At 47.0% G+C, this 17428-nt stretch overlaps 1 protein-coding gene across 1 annotated transcript in view; it reads right to left on the bottom strand.

The window, feature by feature from the left end:
• Window positions 1-17428, bottom strand: part of LOC138945831 (tripeptidyl-peptidase 2-like) — a 130976-nt gene that overhangs the window by 109427 nt on the left and 4121 nt on the right. Inside the window, exons 2-3 of the mRNA XM_070317343.1 lie at window positions 13621-13749; window positions 693-899 (exon numbers count right to left, since the gene is read on the bottom strand). Coding sequence (XP_070173444.1) covers window positions 693-899; window positions 13621-13749 — 336 coding nt within the window. The remainder of the gene's footprint in view (window positions 1-692; window positions 900-13620; window positions 13750-17428) is intronic.

The raw sequence follows: 17428 nt of genomic DNA, 5'->3' as shown, positions 1-17428 counted from the left end.
CATATTTACCTTTCACGGCCTTATTCCAAGTCACACGGGTATGGTAGACAATTATTAACTGTGCCTAAGCAATTTTGCCAGGAAAGACCCTTTTGTCAATCGTGGGATCTTTAACGTGCACACCCAATGTAGTATACACGGGGGGTGGTTCGGACACCGAAGAGAGTCTGCACACAAAGTTGACTCTGTGAAATAAATTTCCGCCGAACCTGGGATCGAACTCGCGCTGACAGCGGCCAACTGAATACAAATCCAGCGCGCTACCAACTGAGCTATATCCCCGCCTTTCATGTGCAACCAACACACTGGAAGCACCTATTGTGTGGATTTTTCTCCTTTTTACCTTGAAAGTGGGGCATACACCCATATTCTTTCTTTATTTGGTGTTTAACGTCGTTTTCAACCGTTCAAGGTTATATCGCGACGGGGAAAGGGGGGGGGGGATGGGATAGAACCACTTGTTAATTGTTTCTTGTTCACAAAAGCACTAATCAAAAAATTGCTCCAGGGGCTTGCAACGTAGTACAATATATGACCTTACTGGGAGAATGCAAGTTACCAGTACAAATACACCCATATATATAACGAAGCATCTATTGTGTGGATTTTTCTCCTTTTTACCTTGAAAGTGGGGCATACACCCTTTATAACCAATCACCTTACAGTCCAGACATCATGGGTCCTGCGCTTACCAATGTGGACGTCGAGTTCGAGTTCTTTGCCTCGTACTCTTCCAGCTTGCGAGTGGCATCGGCGAGCGCGACGCGATGTGTGGGGTCCCAAAGGTGCTCACGACGCTCCTTCTTGATGCGGTCCATCAGCCCCTTGGGGTAAAGGTCAAAGGCCGCCTTCAGGCCAATGTGAAACTTGCCACTCGGGTTGCTCCAGCTGGCTGGGACCTGCAACATGATCACTCTGACCTCAGTTCTAGTCACTCTGACCTCAGTTCCATGCGTTGCTTTCCTCACTTAAAGTCTCTCAACTCCATGTAATAACATGCACATACATTTTCAAAAACGATAAACTAACAATTTCTCCATCCTTCCCATGACATTCACCAATCCTCAATTAGCATGACACTGACAGCTAGGTTACAATTTCTGAATTCTTCCCATTATGCTCACTTTCCTTAAGTTTGTCTGAGAACAGGCTAACAATATCACATCTATACCAATCACAGACCTTGCGCTCGCAACCCCTTATTATGATGTATCACCACGCACTTTTCACTGACCCTGAGCGTGCATGAGGATAGTAGTACCAATCTCCCCATCCTAACCTCAGCCACACACTGTTCACTGACCCTGAGCGTGCATGAGGATAGGCTACCAATCTCCCCATCCTAACCTCAACCACACACTGTTCACTGACCCTGAGCGTGCATGAGGATAGGCTACCAACCTCCCCATCCTAACCTCAACCACACACTGTTCACTGACCCTGAGCGTGCATGAGGATAGGCTACCAATCTCCCCATCCTAAACTCAGCCACACACTGTTCACTGACCCTGAGCGTGCATGATAGGCTACCAATCTCCCCATCCTGTACCTCAACCACACACTGTTCACTGACCCTGAGTGTGCATGATAGGCTACCAATCTCCCCATCCTAACCTCAACCACACACTGTTCACTGACCCTGAGTGTGCATGATAGGCTACCAATCTCCCCATCCTAACCTCAGCCACACACTGTTCACTGACCCTGAGTGTGCATGATAGGCTACCAATCTCCCCATCCTAACCTCAACCACACACTGTTCACTGACCCTGAGTGTGCATGATAGGCTACCAATCTCCCCATCCTAAAATCAACCACACACTGTTCACTGACCCTGAGCGTGCATGAGGATAGGCTACCAATCTCCCCATCCTGAACCTCAACCACACACTGTTCACTGACCCTGAGTGTGCATGATACTAGGCTACCAATCTCCCCATCCTAACCTCAGCCACACACTGTTCACTGACCCTGAGCGTGCATGAGGATAGGCTACCAATCTCCCCATCCTAACCTCAGCCACACACTGTTCACTGACCCTGAGTGTGCATGAGGATAGGCTACCAATCTCCCCATCCTAACCTCAGCCACACACTGTTCACTGACCCTGAGTGTGCAGGATAGGCTACCAATCTCCCCATCCTAACCTCAACCACACACTGTTCACTGACCCTGAGCGTGCATGAGGATAGGCTACCAATCTCCCCATCCTGTACCTCAACCACACACTGTTCACTGACCCTGAGTGTGCATGATAGGCTACCAATCTCCCCATCCTGTACCTCAACCACACACTGTTCACTGAGCCTGAGTGTGCATGATAGGCTACCAATCTCCCCATCCTGAACCTCAACCACACACTGTTCACTGACCCTGAGCGTGCATGATAGGCTACCAATCTCCCCATCCTGTACCTCAACCACACACTGTTCACTGACCCTGAGTGTGCATGATAGGCTACCAATCTCCCCATCCTGAACCTCAGCCACACACTGTTCACTGACCCTGAGTGTGCATGATAGGCTACCAATCTCCCCATCCTGAACCTCAACCACACACTGTTCACTGACCCTGAGTGTGCAGGATAGGCTACCAATCTCCCCATCCTAACCTCAACCACACACTGTTCACTGACCCTGAGTGTGCATGATAGGCTACCAATCTCCCCATCCTGAACCTCAGCCACACACTGTTCACTGACCCTGAGTGTGCATGATAGGCTACCAATCTCCCCATCCTGTACCTCAGCCACACACTGTTCACTGACCCTGAGCGTGCATGATAGGCTACCAATCTCCCCATCCTGTACCTCAACCACACACTGTTCACTGACCCTGAGTGTGCATGATAGGCTACCAATCTCCCCATCCTGTACCTCAACCACACACTGTTCACTGACCCTGAGCGTGCATGAGGATAGGCTACCAATCTCCCCATCCTGAACCTCAGCCACACACTGTTCACTGACCCTGAGCGTGCATGAGGATAGGCTACCAATCTCCCCATCCTAACCTCAACCACACACTGTTCACTGACCCTGAGTGTGCATGATAGGCTACCAATCTCCCCATCCTGAACCTCAACCACACACTGTTCACTGACCCTGAGTGTGCATGATAGGCTACCAATCTCCCCATCCTGAACCTCAACCACACACTGTTCACTGACCCTGAGCGTGCATGAGGATAGGCTACCAATCTCCCCATCCTGAACCTCAACCACACACTGTTCACTGACCCTGAGCGTGCATGAGGATAGGCTACCAATCTCCCCATCCTGAACCTCATGTGCAGCCACACACTGTTCATTGACCCTGAGTGTGCATGATAGGCTACCAATCTCCCCATCCTAACCTCAACCACACACTGTTCACTGACCCTGAGCGTGCATGATAGGCTACCAATCTCCCCATCCTAACCTCAGCCACACACTGTTCACTGACCCTGAGCGTGCATGAGGATAGGCTACCAATCTCCCCATCCTAACCTCAACCACACACTGTTCACTGACCCTGAGTGTGCATGATAGGCTACCAATCTCCCCATCCTGAACCTCAACCACACACTGTTCACTGACCCTGAGCGTGCATGAGGATAGGCTACCAATCTCCCCATCCTAACCTCAACCACACACTGTTCACTGACCCTGAGTGTGCATGAGGATAGGCTACCAATCTCCCCATCCTGTACCTCAGCCACACACTGTTCACTGACCCTGAGTGTGCATGATAGGCTACCAATCTCCCCATCCTAACCTCAGCCACACACTGTTCACTGACCCTGAGTGTGCAGGATAGGCTACCAATCTCCCCATCCTGAACCTCAGCCACACACTGTTCACTGACCCTGAGTGTGCATGATAGGCTACCAATCTCCCCATCCTGAACCTCAGCCACACACTGTTCACTGACCCTGAGTGTGCATGAGGATAGGCTACCAATCTCCCCATCCTGTACCTAAACCACACACTGTTCACTGACCCTGAGCGTGCATGAGGATAGGCTACCAATCTCCCCATCCTAACCTCAGCCACACACTGTTCACTGACCCTGAGTGTGCAGGATAGGCTACCAATCTCCCCATCCTGTACCTCAGCCACACACTGTTCACTGACCCTGAGTGTGCATGATAGGCTACCAATCTCCCCATCCTAACCTCAGCCACACACTGTTCACTGACCCTGAGTGTGCAGGATAGGCTACCAATCTCCCCATCCTGAACCTCAGCCACACACTGTTCACTGACCCTGAGTGTGCATGATAGGCTACCAATCTCCCCATCCTGAACCTCAGCCACACACTGTTCACTGACCCTGAGCGTGCATGAGGATAGGCTACCAATCTCCCCATCCTAACCTCAGCCACACACTGTTCACTGACCCTGAGTGTGCAGGATAGGCTACCAATCTCCCCATCCTAACCTCAGCCACACACTGTTCACTGACCCTGAGTGTGCATGATAGGCTACCAATCTCCCCATCCTAAAATCAACCACACACTGTTCACTGACCCTGAGCGTGCATGAGGATAGGCTACCAATATCCCCATCCTGAACCTCAACCACACACTGTTCACTGACCCTGAGTGTGCATGATACTAGGCTACCAATCTCCCCATCCTAACCTCAGCCACACACTGTTCACTGACCCTGAGCGTGCATGAGGATAGGCTACCAATCTCCCCATCCTAACCTCAGCCACACACTGTTCACTGACCCTGAGCGTGCATGAGGATAGGCTACCAATCTCCCCATCCTAACCTCAACCACACACTGTTCACTGACCCTGAGTGTGCATGATAGGCTACCGATCTCCCCATCCTAACCTCAACCACACACTGTTCACTGACCCTGAGCGTGCATGAGGATAGGCTACCAATCTCCCCATCCTGTACCTAAACCACACACTGTTCACTGACCCTGAGTGTGCATGATAGGCTACCAATCTCCCCATCCTGTACCTCAACCACACACTGTTCACTGAGCCTGAGTGTGCATGATAGGCTACCAATCTCCCCATCCTGAACCTCAACCACACACTGTTCACTGACCCTGAGCGTGCATGATAGGCTACCAATCTCCCCATCCTGTACCTCAACCACACACTGTTCACTGACCCTGAGTGTGCATGATAGGCTACCAATCTCCCCATCCTGAACCTCAGCCACACACTGTTCACTGACCCTGAGTGTGCATGATAGGCTACCAATCTCCCCATCCTGAACCTCAACCACACACTGTTCACTGACCCTGAGTGTGCAGGATAGGCTACCAATCTCCCCATCCTAACCTCAACCACACACTGTTCACTGACCCTGAGTGTGCATGATAGGCTACCAATCTCCCCATCCTGAACCTCAGCCACACACTGTTCACTGACCCTGAGTGTGCATGATAGGCTACCAATCTCCCCATCCTGTACCTCAGCCACACACTGTTCACTGACCCTGAGCGTGCATGATAGGCTACCAATCTCCCCATCCTGTACCTCAACCACACACTGTTCACTGACCCTGAGTGTGCATGATAGGCTACCAATCTCCCCATCCTGTACCTCAACCACACACTGTTCACTGACCCTGAGCGTGCATGAGGATAGGCTACCAATCTCCCCATCCTGAACCTCAGCCACACACTGTTCACTGACCCTGAGCGTGCATGAGGATAGGCTACCAATCTCCCCATCCTAACCTCAACCACACACTGTTCACTGACCCTGAGTGTGCATGATAGGCTACCAATCTCCCCATCCTGAACCTCAACCACACACTGTTCACTGACCCTGAGTGTGCATGATAGGCTACCAATCTCCCCATCCTGAACCTCAACCACACACTGTTCACTGACCCTGAGCGTGCATGAGGATAGGCTACCAATCTCCCCATCCTGAACCTCAACCACACACTGTTCACTGACCCTGAGCGTGCATGAGGATAGGCTACCAATCTCCCCATCCTGAACCTCATGTGCAGCCACACACTGTTCACTGACCCTGAGTGTGCATGATAGGCTACCAATCTCCCCATCCTAACCTCAACCACACACTGTTCACTGACCCTGAGCGTGCATGATAGGCTACCAATCTCCCCATCCTAACCTCAGCCACACACTGTTCACTGACCCTGAGCGTGCATGAGGATAGGCTACCAATCTCCCCATCCTAACCTCAACCACACACTGTTCACTGACCCTGAGTGTGCATGATAGGCTACCAATCTCCCCATCCTGAACCTCAACCACACACTGTTCACTGACCCTGAGCGTGCATGAGGATAGGCTACCAATCTCCCCATCCTAACCTAAACCACACACTGTTCACTGACCCTGAGTGTGCATGAGGATAGGCTACCAATCTCCCCATCCTGTACCTCAGCCACACACTGTTCACTGACCCTGAGTGTGCATGATAGGCTACCAATCTCCCCATCCTAACCTCAGCCACACACTGTTCACTGACCCTGAGTGTGCAGGATAGGCTACCAATCTCCCCATCCTGAACCTCAGCCACACACTGTTCACTGACCCTGAGTGTGCATGATAGGCTACCAATCTCCCCATCCTGAACCTCAGCCACACACTGTTCACTGACCCTGAGTGTGCATGAGGATAGGCTACCAATCTCCCCATCCTGAACCTAAACCACACACTGTTCACTGACCCTGAGCGTGCATGAGGATAGGCTACCAATCTCCCCATCCTAACCTCAGCCACACACTGTTCACTGACCCTGAGTGTGCAGGATAGGCTACCAATCTCCCCATCCTGTACCTCAGCCACACACTGTTCACTGACCCTGAGTGTGCATGATAGGCTACCAATCTCCCCATCCTAACCTCAGCCACACACTGTTCACTGACCCTGAGTGTGCAGGATAGGCTACCAATCTCCCCATCCTGAACCTCAGCCACACACTGTTCACTGACCCTGAGTGTGCATGATAGGCTACCAATCTCCCCATCCTGAACCTCAGCCACACACTGTTCACTGACCCTGAGTGTGCATGAGGATAGGCTACCAATCTCCCCATCCTGAACCTCAACCACACACTGTTCACTGACCCTGAGTGTGCAGGATAGGCTACCAATCTCCCCATCCTAACCTCAACCACACACTGTTCACTGACCCTGAGTGTGCAGGATAGGCTACCAATCTCCCCATCCTGTACCTCAACCACACACTGTTCACTGACCCTGAGTGTGCATGATAGGCTACCAATCTCCCCATCCTGAACCTCAACCACACACTGTTCACTGACCCTGAGTGTGCATGATAGGCTACCAATCTCCCCATCCTGAACCTCAGCCACACACTGTTCACTGACCCTGAGTGTGCATGAGGATAGGCTACCAATCTCCCCATCCTAAACCTCAACCACACACTGTTCACTGACCCTGAGTGTGCAGGATAGGCTACCAATCTCCCCATCCTAACCTCAACCACACACTGTTCACTGACCCTGAGTGTGCAGGATAGGCTACCAATCTCCCCATCCTAACCTCAACCACACACTGTTCACTGACCCTGAGTGTGCATGATAGGCTACCAATCTCCCCATCCTGAACCTCAACCACAGGCTAATACAGCGGAACCCCCCAATTTAAGACCTCCTCCCTTCATAGGCCCTAGCTCCTTTCTCAGACTTTCTGTTGGCTAATACAGCGGAACCCCCCAATTTAAGACTTCCTCCCTTCATAGGCCCTAGCTCCTTTCTCAGACTTTCTGTTGGCTAATACAGCGGAACCCCCCAATTTAAGACTTCCTCCCTTCATAGGCCCTAGCTCCTTTCTCAGACTTTCTGTTGGCTAATACAGCGGAACCCCCCAATTTAAGACTTCCTCCCTTCATAGGCCCTAGCTCCTTTCTCAGACTTTCTGTTGGCTAATACAGCGGAACCCCCCAATTTAAGACTTCCTCCCTTCATAGGCCCTAGCTCCTTTCTCAGACTTTCTGTTGGCTAATACAGCGGAACCCCCCAATTTAAGACCTCCTCCCTTCAGAGGCCCTAGCTCCTTTCTCAGACTTTCTGTTGGCTAATACAGCGGAACCCCCCAATTTAAGACTTCCTCCCTTCATAGGCCCTAGCTCCTTTCTCAGACTTTCTGTTGGCTAATACAGCGGAACCCCCCAATTTAAGACTTCCTCCCTTCATAGGCCCTAGCTCCTTTCTCAGACTTTCTGTTGGCTAATACAGGGGAACCCCCCAATTTAAGACCTCCTCCCTTCATAGGCCCTAGCTCCTTTCTCAGACTTTTTGTTGGCTAATACAGCGGAACCCCCCAATTTAAGACCTCCTCCCTTCATAGGCCCTAGCTCCTTTCTCAGACTTTCTGTTGGCTAATACAGCGGAACCCCCCAATTTAAGACCTCCTCCCTTCATAGGCCCTAGCTCCTTTCTCAGACTTTCTGTTGGCTAATACAGCGGAACCCCCCAATTTAAGACTTCCTCCCTTCAAAGGCCCTAGCTCCTTTCTCAGACTTTCTGTTGGCTAATACAGCGGAACCCCCCAATTTAAGACTTCCTCCCTTCATAGGCCCTCCTTTCTCAGACTTTCTGTTGGCTAATACAGCGGAACCCCCCAATTTAAGACTTCCTCCCTTCATAGGCCCTAGCTCCTTTCTCTATAGGCCCTAGCTCCTTTCTCTATAGGCCCTAGCTCCTTTCTCTATAGGCCCTAGCTCCTTTCTCTATAGGCCCTAGCTCCTTTCTCTATAGGCCCTAGCTCCTTTCTCTATAGGCCCTAGCTCCTTTCTCTATAGGCCCTAGCTCCTTTCTCTATAGGCCCTAGCTCCTTTCTCTATAGGCCCTAGCTCCTTTCTCTATAGGCCCTAGCTCCTTTCTCTATAGGCCCTAGCTCCTTTCTCTATAGGCCCTAGCTCCTTTCTCTATAGGCCCTAGCTCCTTTCTCTATAGGCCCTAGCTCCTTTCTCTATAGGCCCTAGCTCCTTTCTCTATAGGCCCTAGCTCCTTTCTCTATAGGCCCTAGCTCCTTTCTCTATAGGCCCTAGCTCCTTTCTCTATAGGCCCTAGCTCCTTTCTCTATAGGCCCTAGCTCCTTTCTCTATAGGCCCTAGCTCCTTTCTCTATAGGCCCTAGCTCCTTTCTCTATAGGCCCTAGCTCCTTTCTCTATAGGCCCTAGCTCCTTTCTCTATAGGCCCTAGCTCCTTTCTCTATAGGCCCTAGCTCCTTTCTCTATAGGCCCTAGCTCCTTTCTCAGACTTTCTGTTGGCTTAAACAAAATTTAATTCAGAATTTCTTCGCATGCACAGTTCAAAACACACAGCTAGGACACGCACAGTTCAAAACACACAGCTAGGACACGCACAGTTCAAAACACACAGCTAGGACACGCACAGTTCAAAACACACAGCTAGGACACGCACAGTTCAAAACACACAGCTAGGACACGCACAGTTCAAAACACACAGCTAGGACACGCACAGTTCAAAACACACAGCTAGGACACGCACAGTTCAAAACACACAGCTAGGACACGCACAGTTCAAAACACACAGCTAGGACACGCACAGTTCAAAACACACAGCTAGGACACGCACAGTTCAAAACACACAGCTAGGACACGCACAGTTCAAAACACACAGCTAGGACACGCACAGTTCAAAACACACAGCTAGGACACGCACAGTTCAAAACACACAGCTAGGACACGCACAGTTCAAAACACACAGCTAGGCCACGCACAGTTCAAAACACACAGCTAGGACACGCACAGTTCAAAACACACAGCTAGGACACGCACAGTTCAAAACACACAGCTAGGACACGCACAGTTCAAAACACACAGCTAGGACACGCACAGTTCAAAACACACAGCTAGGACACGCACAGTTCAAAACACACAGCTAGGACACGCACAGTTCAAAACACACAGCTAGGACACGCACAGTTCAAAACACACAGCTAGGACACGCACAGTTCAAAACACACAGCTAGGACACGCACAGTTCAAAACACACAGCTAGGACACGCACTGTTCAAAACACACAGCTAGGACACGCACAGTTCAAAACACACAGCTAGGACACGCACTGTTCAAAACACACAGCTAGGACACGCACTGTTCAAAACACACAGCTAGGACACGCACAGTTCAAAACACACAGCTAGGACACGCACAGTTCAAAACACACAGCTAGGACACGCACAGTTCAAAACACACAGCTAGGACACGCACAGTTCAAAACACACAGCTAGGACACGCACAGTTCAAAACACACAGCTAGGACACGCACAGTTCAAAACACACAGCTAGGACACGCACAGTTCAAAACACACAGCTAGGACACGCACAGTTCAAAACACACAGCTAGGACACGCACAGTTCAAAACACACAGCTAGGACACGCACAGTTCAAAACACACAGCTAGGACACGCACAGTTCAAAACACACAGCTAGGACACGCACAGTTCAAAACACACAGCTAGGACACGCACAGTTCAAAACACACAGCTAGGACACGCACAGTTCAAAACACACAGCTAGGACACGCACAGTTCAAAACACACAGCTAGGACACGCACAGTTCAAAACACACAGCTAGGACACGCACAGTTCAAAACACACAGCTAGGACACGCACAGTTCAAAACACACAGCTAGGACACGCACAGTTCAAAACACACAGCTAGGACACGCACAGTTCAAAACACACAGCTAGGACACGCACAGTTCAAAACACACAGCTAGGACACGCACAGTTCAAAACACACAGCTAGGACACGCACAGTTCAAAACACACAGCTAGGACACGCACAGTTCAAAACACACAGCTAGGACACGCACAGTTCAAAACACACAGCTAGGACACGCACAGTTCAAAACACACAGCTAGGACACGCACAGTTCAAAACACACAGCTAGGACACGCACAGTTCAAAACACACAGCTAGGACACGCACAGTTCAAAACACACAGCTAGGACACGCACAGTTCAAAACACACAGCTAGGACACGCACAGTTCAAAACACACAGCTAGGACACGCACAGTTCAAAACACACAGCTAGGACACGCACAGTTCAAAACACACAGCTAGGACACGCACAGTTCAAAACACACAGCTAGGACACGCACAGTTCAAAACACACAGCTAGGACACGCACAGTTCAAAACACACAGCTAGGACACGCACAGTTCAAAACACACAGCTAGGACACGCACAGTTCAAAACACACAGCTAGGACACGCACAGTTCAAAACACACAGCTAGGACACGCACAGTTCAAAACACACAGCTAGGACACGCACAGTTCAAAACACACAGCTAGGACACGCACAGTTCAAAACACACAGCTAGGACACGCACAGTTCAAAACACACAGCTAGGACACGCACAGTTCAAAACACACAGCTAGGACACGCACAGTTCAAAACACACAGCTAGGACACGCACAGTTCAAAACACACAGCTAGGACACGCACAGTTCAAAACACACAGCTAGGACACGCACAGTTCAAAACACACAGCTAGGACACGCACAGTTCAAAACACACAGCTAGGACACGCACAGTTCAAAACACACAGCTAGGACACGCACAGTTCAAAACACACAGCTAGGACACGCACAGTTCAAAACACACAGCTAGGACACGCACAGTTCAAAACACACAGCTAGGACACGCACAGTTCAAAACACACAGCTAGGACACGCACAGTTCAAAACACACAGCTAGGACACGCACAGTTCAAAACACACAGCTAGGACACGCACAGTTCAAAACACACAGCTAGGACACGCACAGTTCAAAACACACAGCTAGGACACGCACAGTTCAAAACACACAGCTAGGACACGCACAGTTCAAAACACACAGCTAGGACACGCACAGTTCAAAACACACAGCTAGGACACGCACAGTTCAAAACACACAGCTAGGACACGCACAGTTCAAAACACACAGCTAGGACACGCACAGTTCAAAACACACAGCTAGGACACGCACAGTTCAAAACACACAGCTAGGACACGCACAGTTCAAAACACACAGCTAGGACACGCACAGTTCAAAACACACAGCTAGGACACGCACAGTTCAAAACACACAGCTAGGACACGCACAGTTCAAAACACACAGCTAGGACACGCACAGTTCAAAACACACAGCTAGGACACGCACAGTTCAAAACACACAGCTAGGACACGCACAGTTCAAAACACACAGCTAGGACACGCACAGTTCAAAACACACAGCTAGGACACGCACAGTTCAAAACACACAGCTAGGACACGCACAGTTCAAAACACACAGCTAGGACACGCACAGTTCAAAACACACAGCTAGGACACGCACAGTTCAAAACACACAGCTAGGACACGCACAGTTCAAAACACACAGCTAGGACACGCACAGTTCAAAACACACAGCTAGGACACGCACAGTTCAAAACACACAGCTAGGACACGCACAGTTCAAAACACACAGCTAGGACACGCACAGTTCAAAACACACAGCTAGGACACGCACAGTTCAAAACACACAGCTAGGACACGCACTCAAGCAAATTCTTATATCACGTGACCAGAACAATACTAAATTACACACATTTTTGTAATGGTGGACATAGAGTCATAACAACAATAAACCAGAAGAACAAATTGAAAGAATGGGGATCAGGGTAACTAAATAGGAACAGAAGAATCTACAGAAGAGAAAAAAGAAAAGGGAGGGGGAGGGGGGAGAAAGTACAAACAACCACAAGGAGAGACTAGGACGAAAGCGCATAGGAAGAGAAATAGACAATACTACATGGCTTGCTGTGTCGTACCAGATTTACACGAGTTGTTTTTTTAAATATTGAACTGCGAGCGAAAGCGGTTATCACTATTTGAAAAAGCAACGAGTGTAAATCTGGTACGACACAGCAAGCCATGTAGTATTCTGTTGATCCTACATACTGTACGAACGTGTATTTTACTGAAAATGTCCGGCATTCGAGGCAGCTAAATTGAAGATGCTTGTTTTGGACCCTCGATCTCTTCTAAAGCCTCGTGCAATCTATTGAAACGTCACTCTGAAAGTTTGGCGTGACGTATTAGTAATAGTTCTAAAGATTCATCGAGGGTAATTAGCGAGCGCAATTTGTGTTTCTATAAATATAATGAAATTTGTCTCGGTGACTTTGGCATCATAAGCAGTGGAAAAACAGGTCCCTGCCAGACATGCTTGACATGACCTCATTTACATGATATACACACGTGTGGTTTGAACGATTATTATCTCACGGGTGTCTCTCACGTATGTAGGATAACATCAAGTCTAAGACATGCAACATGTAAATTCAAGTAAATGTAAAACACTTTTGATGGAAGGCAGTAATTCGTTAAAATATAAAATACGAGACAAACGATAATAATCATTACTTATATGCTGCTTATGTAATCAAAGACTTTCTGTTCATGCTCATAGCCTTTGTAAATGTACTTCCATTTCAAGACTCACTCCTTTTTATTGAATCTAAAATTTTAAGACTCACTCCTTTTTATAATAAGATCTGATTTTCTCAGATTTCCAGAGGTTCCATTGTATCTCAACATTTTTATAAACAACAGGTAACAACAGGTACCAACAGGTAACAATAACACTACACAATAACAAACACAAACCTTGAGTGTGCGTGAGGTCAGGCCGACGATCTCCCCGTCCTTGACCTCGACCACAGTGGAGGTGTCCACATCACCCGACCCGGTCACGTCCACCAGGTCAACCACCTTGGGCCGCCCGTCACTCGTCACCTAGGTTACCATGCAGGACATTATTCAGGTCACGTCCACCAGGTCAATCACCTTGGTTACAACGCAGAACACTGAATTAATTAAAATTTAAATCAATCAGACTAACAAAGTCTTTAACTTCACATACATAAAATGTAACAGTACTGACACTGTCAAACAACAGGGATGTCGTTAGGCGTCGGACATCGGACATATAACGATGAAAATCCCCAAATGTCCGATTCACATTGCCGCATGTCGGTCAGATGTCCTATCGTTTTAGCCTGAGCGCGGTCATTGTCCGATATGTACTCCATTCCTTCGGACAGCGCGATATTCGTTAATTTTCATTTCAAGATACAAATCTTCTAAAATACCGAACGCTCTAGTGTTCAGCTGACACTGAAGTTGTCAGTGCCGCGTGCGGATCTTTTCTTTTGTCGGGAATTCCCGAACCGTTTGCGGTATGCGCCGTTTGGGTATAACCGTCTCGGTGCAGCGCACTGATCTAAAAATAGTGGATTCTTTTTAGATCAGTGCATGCTACAGGAGTACGGGAGACAACTCCAACTGACTAAATTTGTAGTCTGCTTTTGTTTTCGATACGAGACGAAGCACTGAATTATGCCGCTGAAAAAAAAACTAAAGCCTGCAAAAGATCAGCATTAGATCAAACCGATCATTTTGTTTGTCAACTTTTATCCAAATCATGCAGCATTTAATCAAAGTACGAGCTCTGAAGTTGTTCATGTTGGTTTCTTTTTTGTGGTTTCTTTGAAACTAAACAAATACAACATTATACGCACACTGTGTTGATGTATTTACTATATTATGTGTGTGTTCTACAGCGCACGCGCGTGGGTGTGTGTGTGTGCGTGTGTGTGTGGGCGCATGACTTTGGAACAATTCCATGGAATGTGTTATAAGCTGTTTGGCGCAAATTCATAATGTCCTATTACACTTTCTGAAAGCGGTCAAATGTCCTATTGATGCTGAAGAACTCAGGACATTTGTCCTATAGGTATGAATTTGTAGCAACATCCCTGTAACAAGTAACATAGAATTGACCTGACGGTTTTCAAGCAACATAAAAGCCACCTGTAACACTTTGTACAATACCTTACATAAAAATAAAGGAGCATCCTGCAACATGCAGTTATGTCACACGCTTTCCTTCTTTGCCAAGTGCTACTAAAGCAAACGTGTGCAAGATTGTATGTTGCACGCTTTGGAGCATGGAAAGAACGGATTCAAACTGGAAATCTGGAAATCATCCCTGCAAACGCCCAAAAATGCACACACGACTTTCAGTTCTCCTGCTGTTATCATTGAATTCTTCTCTTTACAAATTCTTCAACGCTGAGAATATTGAAAACGGCATCCCAGACGACAGTACTGTTTCCATACACGAATTTATAGCTGCCCTTGGAAAGTGGCTCGCTCACGAGGCCTGTTGGTCTGAATCTAGAAGGACAGAGTTCTGAACAGACATGACAAAGATCCCGAAGAGAACAAACATTTCGCGCATGCAGACACTGAAAGACGTCATAAAGAATGCGATGCTTCAAAAGATACAGACTGTGACGATGACTGTGACGTCATTCACACATACCGAGATGTCATTCACAGTTGTTCGGTCACTTCCATCAAAAAGTAGATCTCTCCACAATGGCTGCTCCTGTGTTTAGCTATGTCAAGCGTGAGTACGCAAAACATGTTTGTTCTCTCCTCTAGCTGTTGAAGCTGTGAGACATAAATGCTATTCAGACTTGGTCATGTGACAAGAGTTTTCTTCCACACTCGATTAGCTGATGTCTAACTCAGATCAGCCGACCAAGTCTGAATAGCAGGTAATCACCAGCCGCACCACTATAAGGACCAGATAATTCTGGTTGTTACTGAATGCACGTGGCCCCAAAACAAAGCAGCTCAGATAATCCACCAGTAAGTGAGTAACTGCCGCTTACCCAACCTGTAATCCATGTCAGAGTTTGGTGGGTTATAGAACTGTAAAAATACTAAGCATGCATTCCTCAAAAGTGGCGTATGCATGGCTGCCTAAATGACGGGGTAACATGTAGGGGGGAGTTTCAGCCCATGAACGAAGATGATTTTTACATTTAGTCAAGTTTTTTTTTTTTTATTATTTTTTTTTTTATTCTCTTTTTGTAAATTTTTTTTTTTTTACATGAATATGCTGTACATTACAGGACATCACCTAACCGAAAGGACAGAATCATATAACAGAAAAGCACCCTTGGACAATTACAACATACATGGGGTGGGAAGATGGAATGGGGAGGGGGGGATGTTCAGCGGTTTGGTGGTCGCATTATCAAAAGGTTTTAAGAACGAAAAAACCTAAGGGTTACATCAAAACGTGCATATACAGGCGCCAATCCTTGTAGAATTTATCTACTGTATTATTCACAACTGCGTTATACTTTTCACAAACAAATCTTTGCTTAAAGTTTCTACTAAATGTCTGAAAATGAGGGGTCTTTTTGTTCATTTTGGAAATATATACATGGTGTTTGGCACAGATTAATAACACATCAAAAGCTTTATCGGTGACTACATTGTTCGCCACTCCAAGAAGAACCAGTTCTTTAGACAGTTTTAAATTGTCGCAATGGGTGCAGTTCGCCTTTAGCCAATTTACAAATTCTATCCAAAAAGTCTGCACTTTATCACACTCCCAAAACATATGTAAAAGGGTTTCTTCATTTCTACCACAAAATGTACACAATGACGTATCCACAATTTTTCGCAAAAATAGAAACCTTTCTGTGGGCAAAATTCTGTACAATAATCGGTACTGGAACCATCTCAGACAAGTGTCATTTGTTGTTTTAAAAACATGTTGAAAAATAGCCTTCTTATCTAACAAACTGTTTAAAGATTCAGACCATTTTTCGATACATTTTGGGACCGTAGTATGTTCAATCAGTTTTTTGTAAATAAGTTGTGTCTTACCTTTACAAATACATTTCCACACAATGGGCTCTGTCATAATAAAATGTTTATCAAATTCTAAGCCGATTTTTCTCTGATATTTCTTAACAGCCTGGATTACACCTTGATACAATACAAAATCGCCTCGCACATTTGGATATTTGATTTTAAACGCATTATGGGATAAGTATCCATTTTGTCCCAAAATATGACCAATCTGAGCTATTCCATTGTCGATCCAATTTTGAATGTACACTGTCTTTTTATCTCTCCGAATATTAACATTATAATGTAAACATTCTGATACAAAATCGTTAAAGGTTATAGGGTCACATTTTCCATGTAGTTTCTTATAATGTTTAAAAACATTGGTCCAAAATGGGTTTTCCATTCTCTGCATCAAAACATTTGCAAATTCCTCTCCTCTCATATTAATTGTTGTAACAGATGGACATGCTTTAAACAATAGTCTTGATATTAATCCAGTAAGACCATCAACTCTTTTTAACCAAACAATTTTTAGAGATGACAGAAAACTTTTCACGTCAATCATCTTTAATCCTCCATCTTCATAGGGTTGGGTGACCGTAGTTCTTTTAATTTTATCTCTTTTTCCATCCCAAAGAAATTTGAAAAAAATATTATTTAACTCCATCATAAACTGTTCGTCTGGATCAGGTAAATTAGTAAACAAATGTGTCAATTTGGAAATAGCCAAGGTTTTTAGGACTGTTATTTTACCAAA

Source organism: Littorina saxatilis, linkage group LG13 (genome assembly GCF_037325665.1).
Source record: "Littorina saxatilis isolate snail1 linkage group LG13, US_GU_Lsax_2.0, whole genome shotgun sequence".
Taxonomy (NCBI): domain Eukaryota; kingdom Metazoa; phylum Mollusca; class Gastropoda; order Littorinimorpha; family Littorinidae; genus Littorina; species Littorina saxatilis.
Note: the sequence above shows the minus strand (reverse complement) of the source record. Positions and strands in the feature narration are given on the sequence as shown.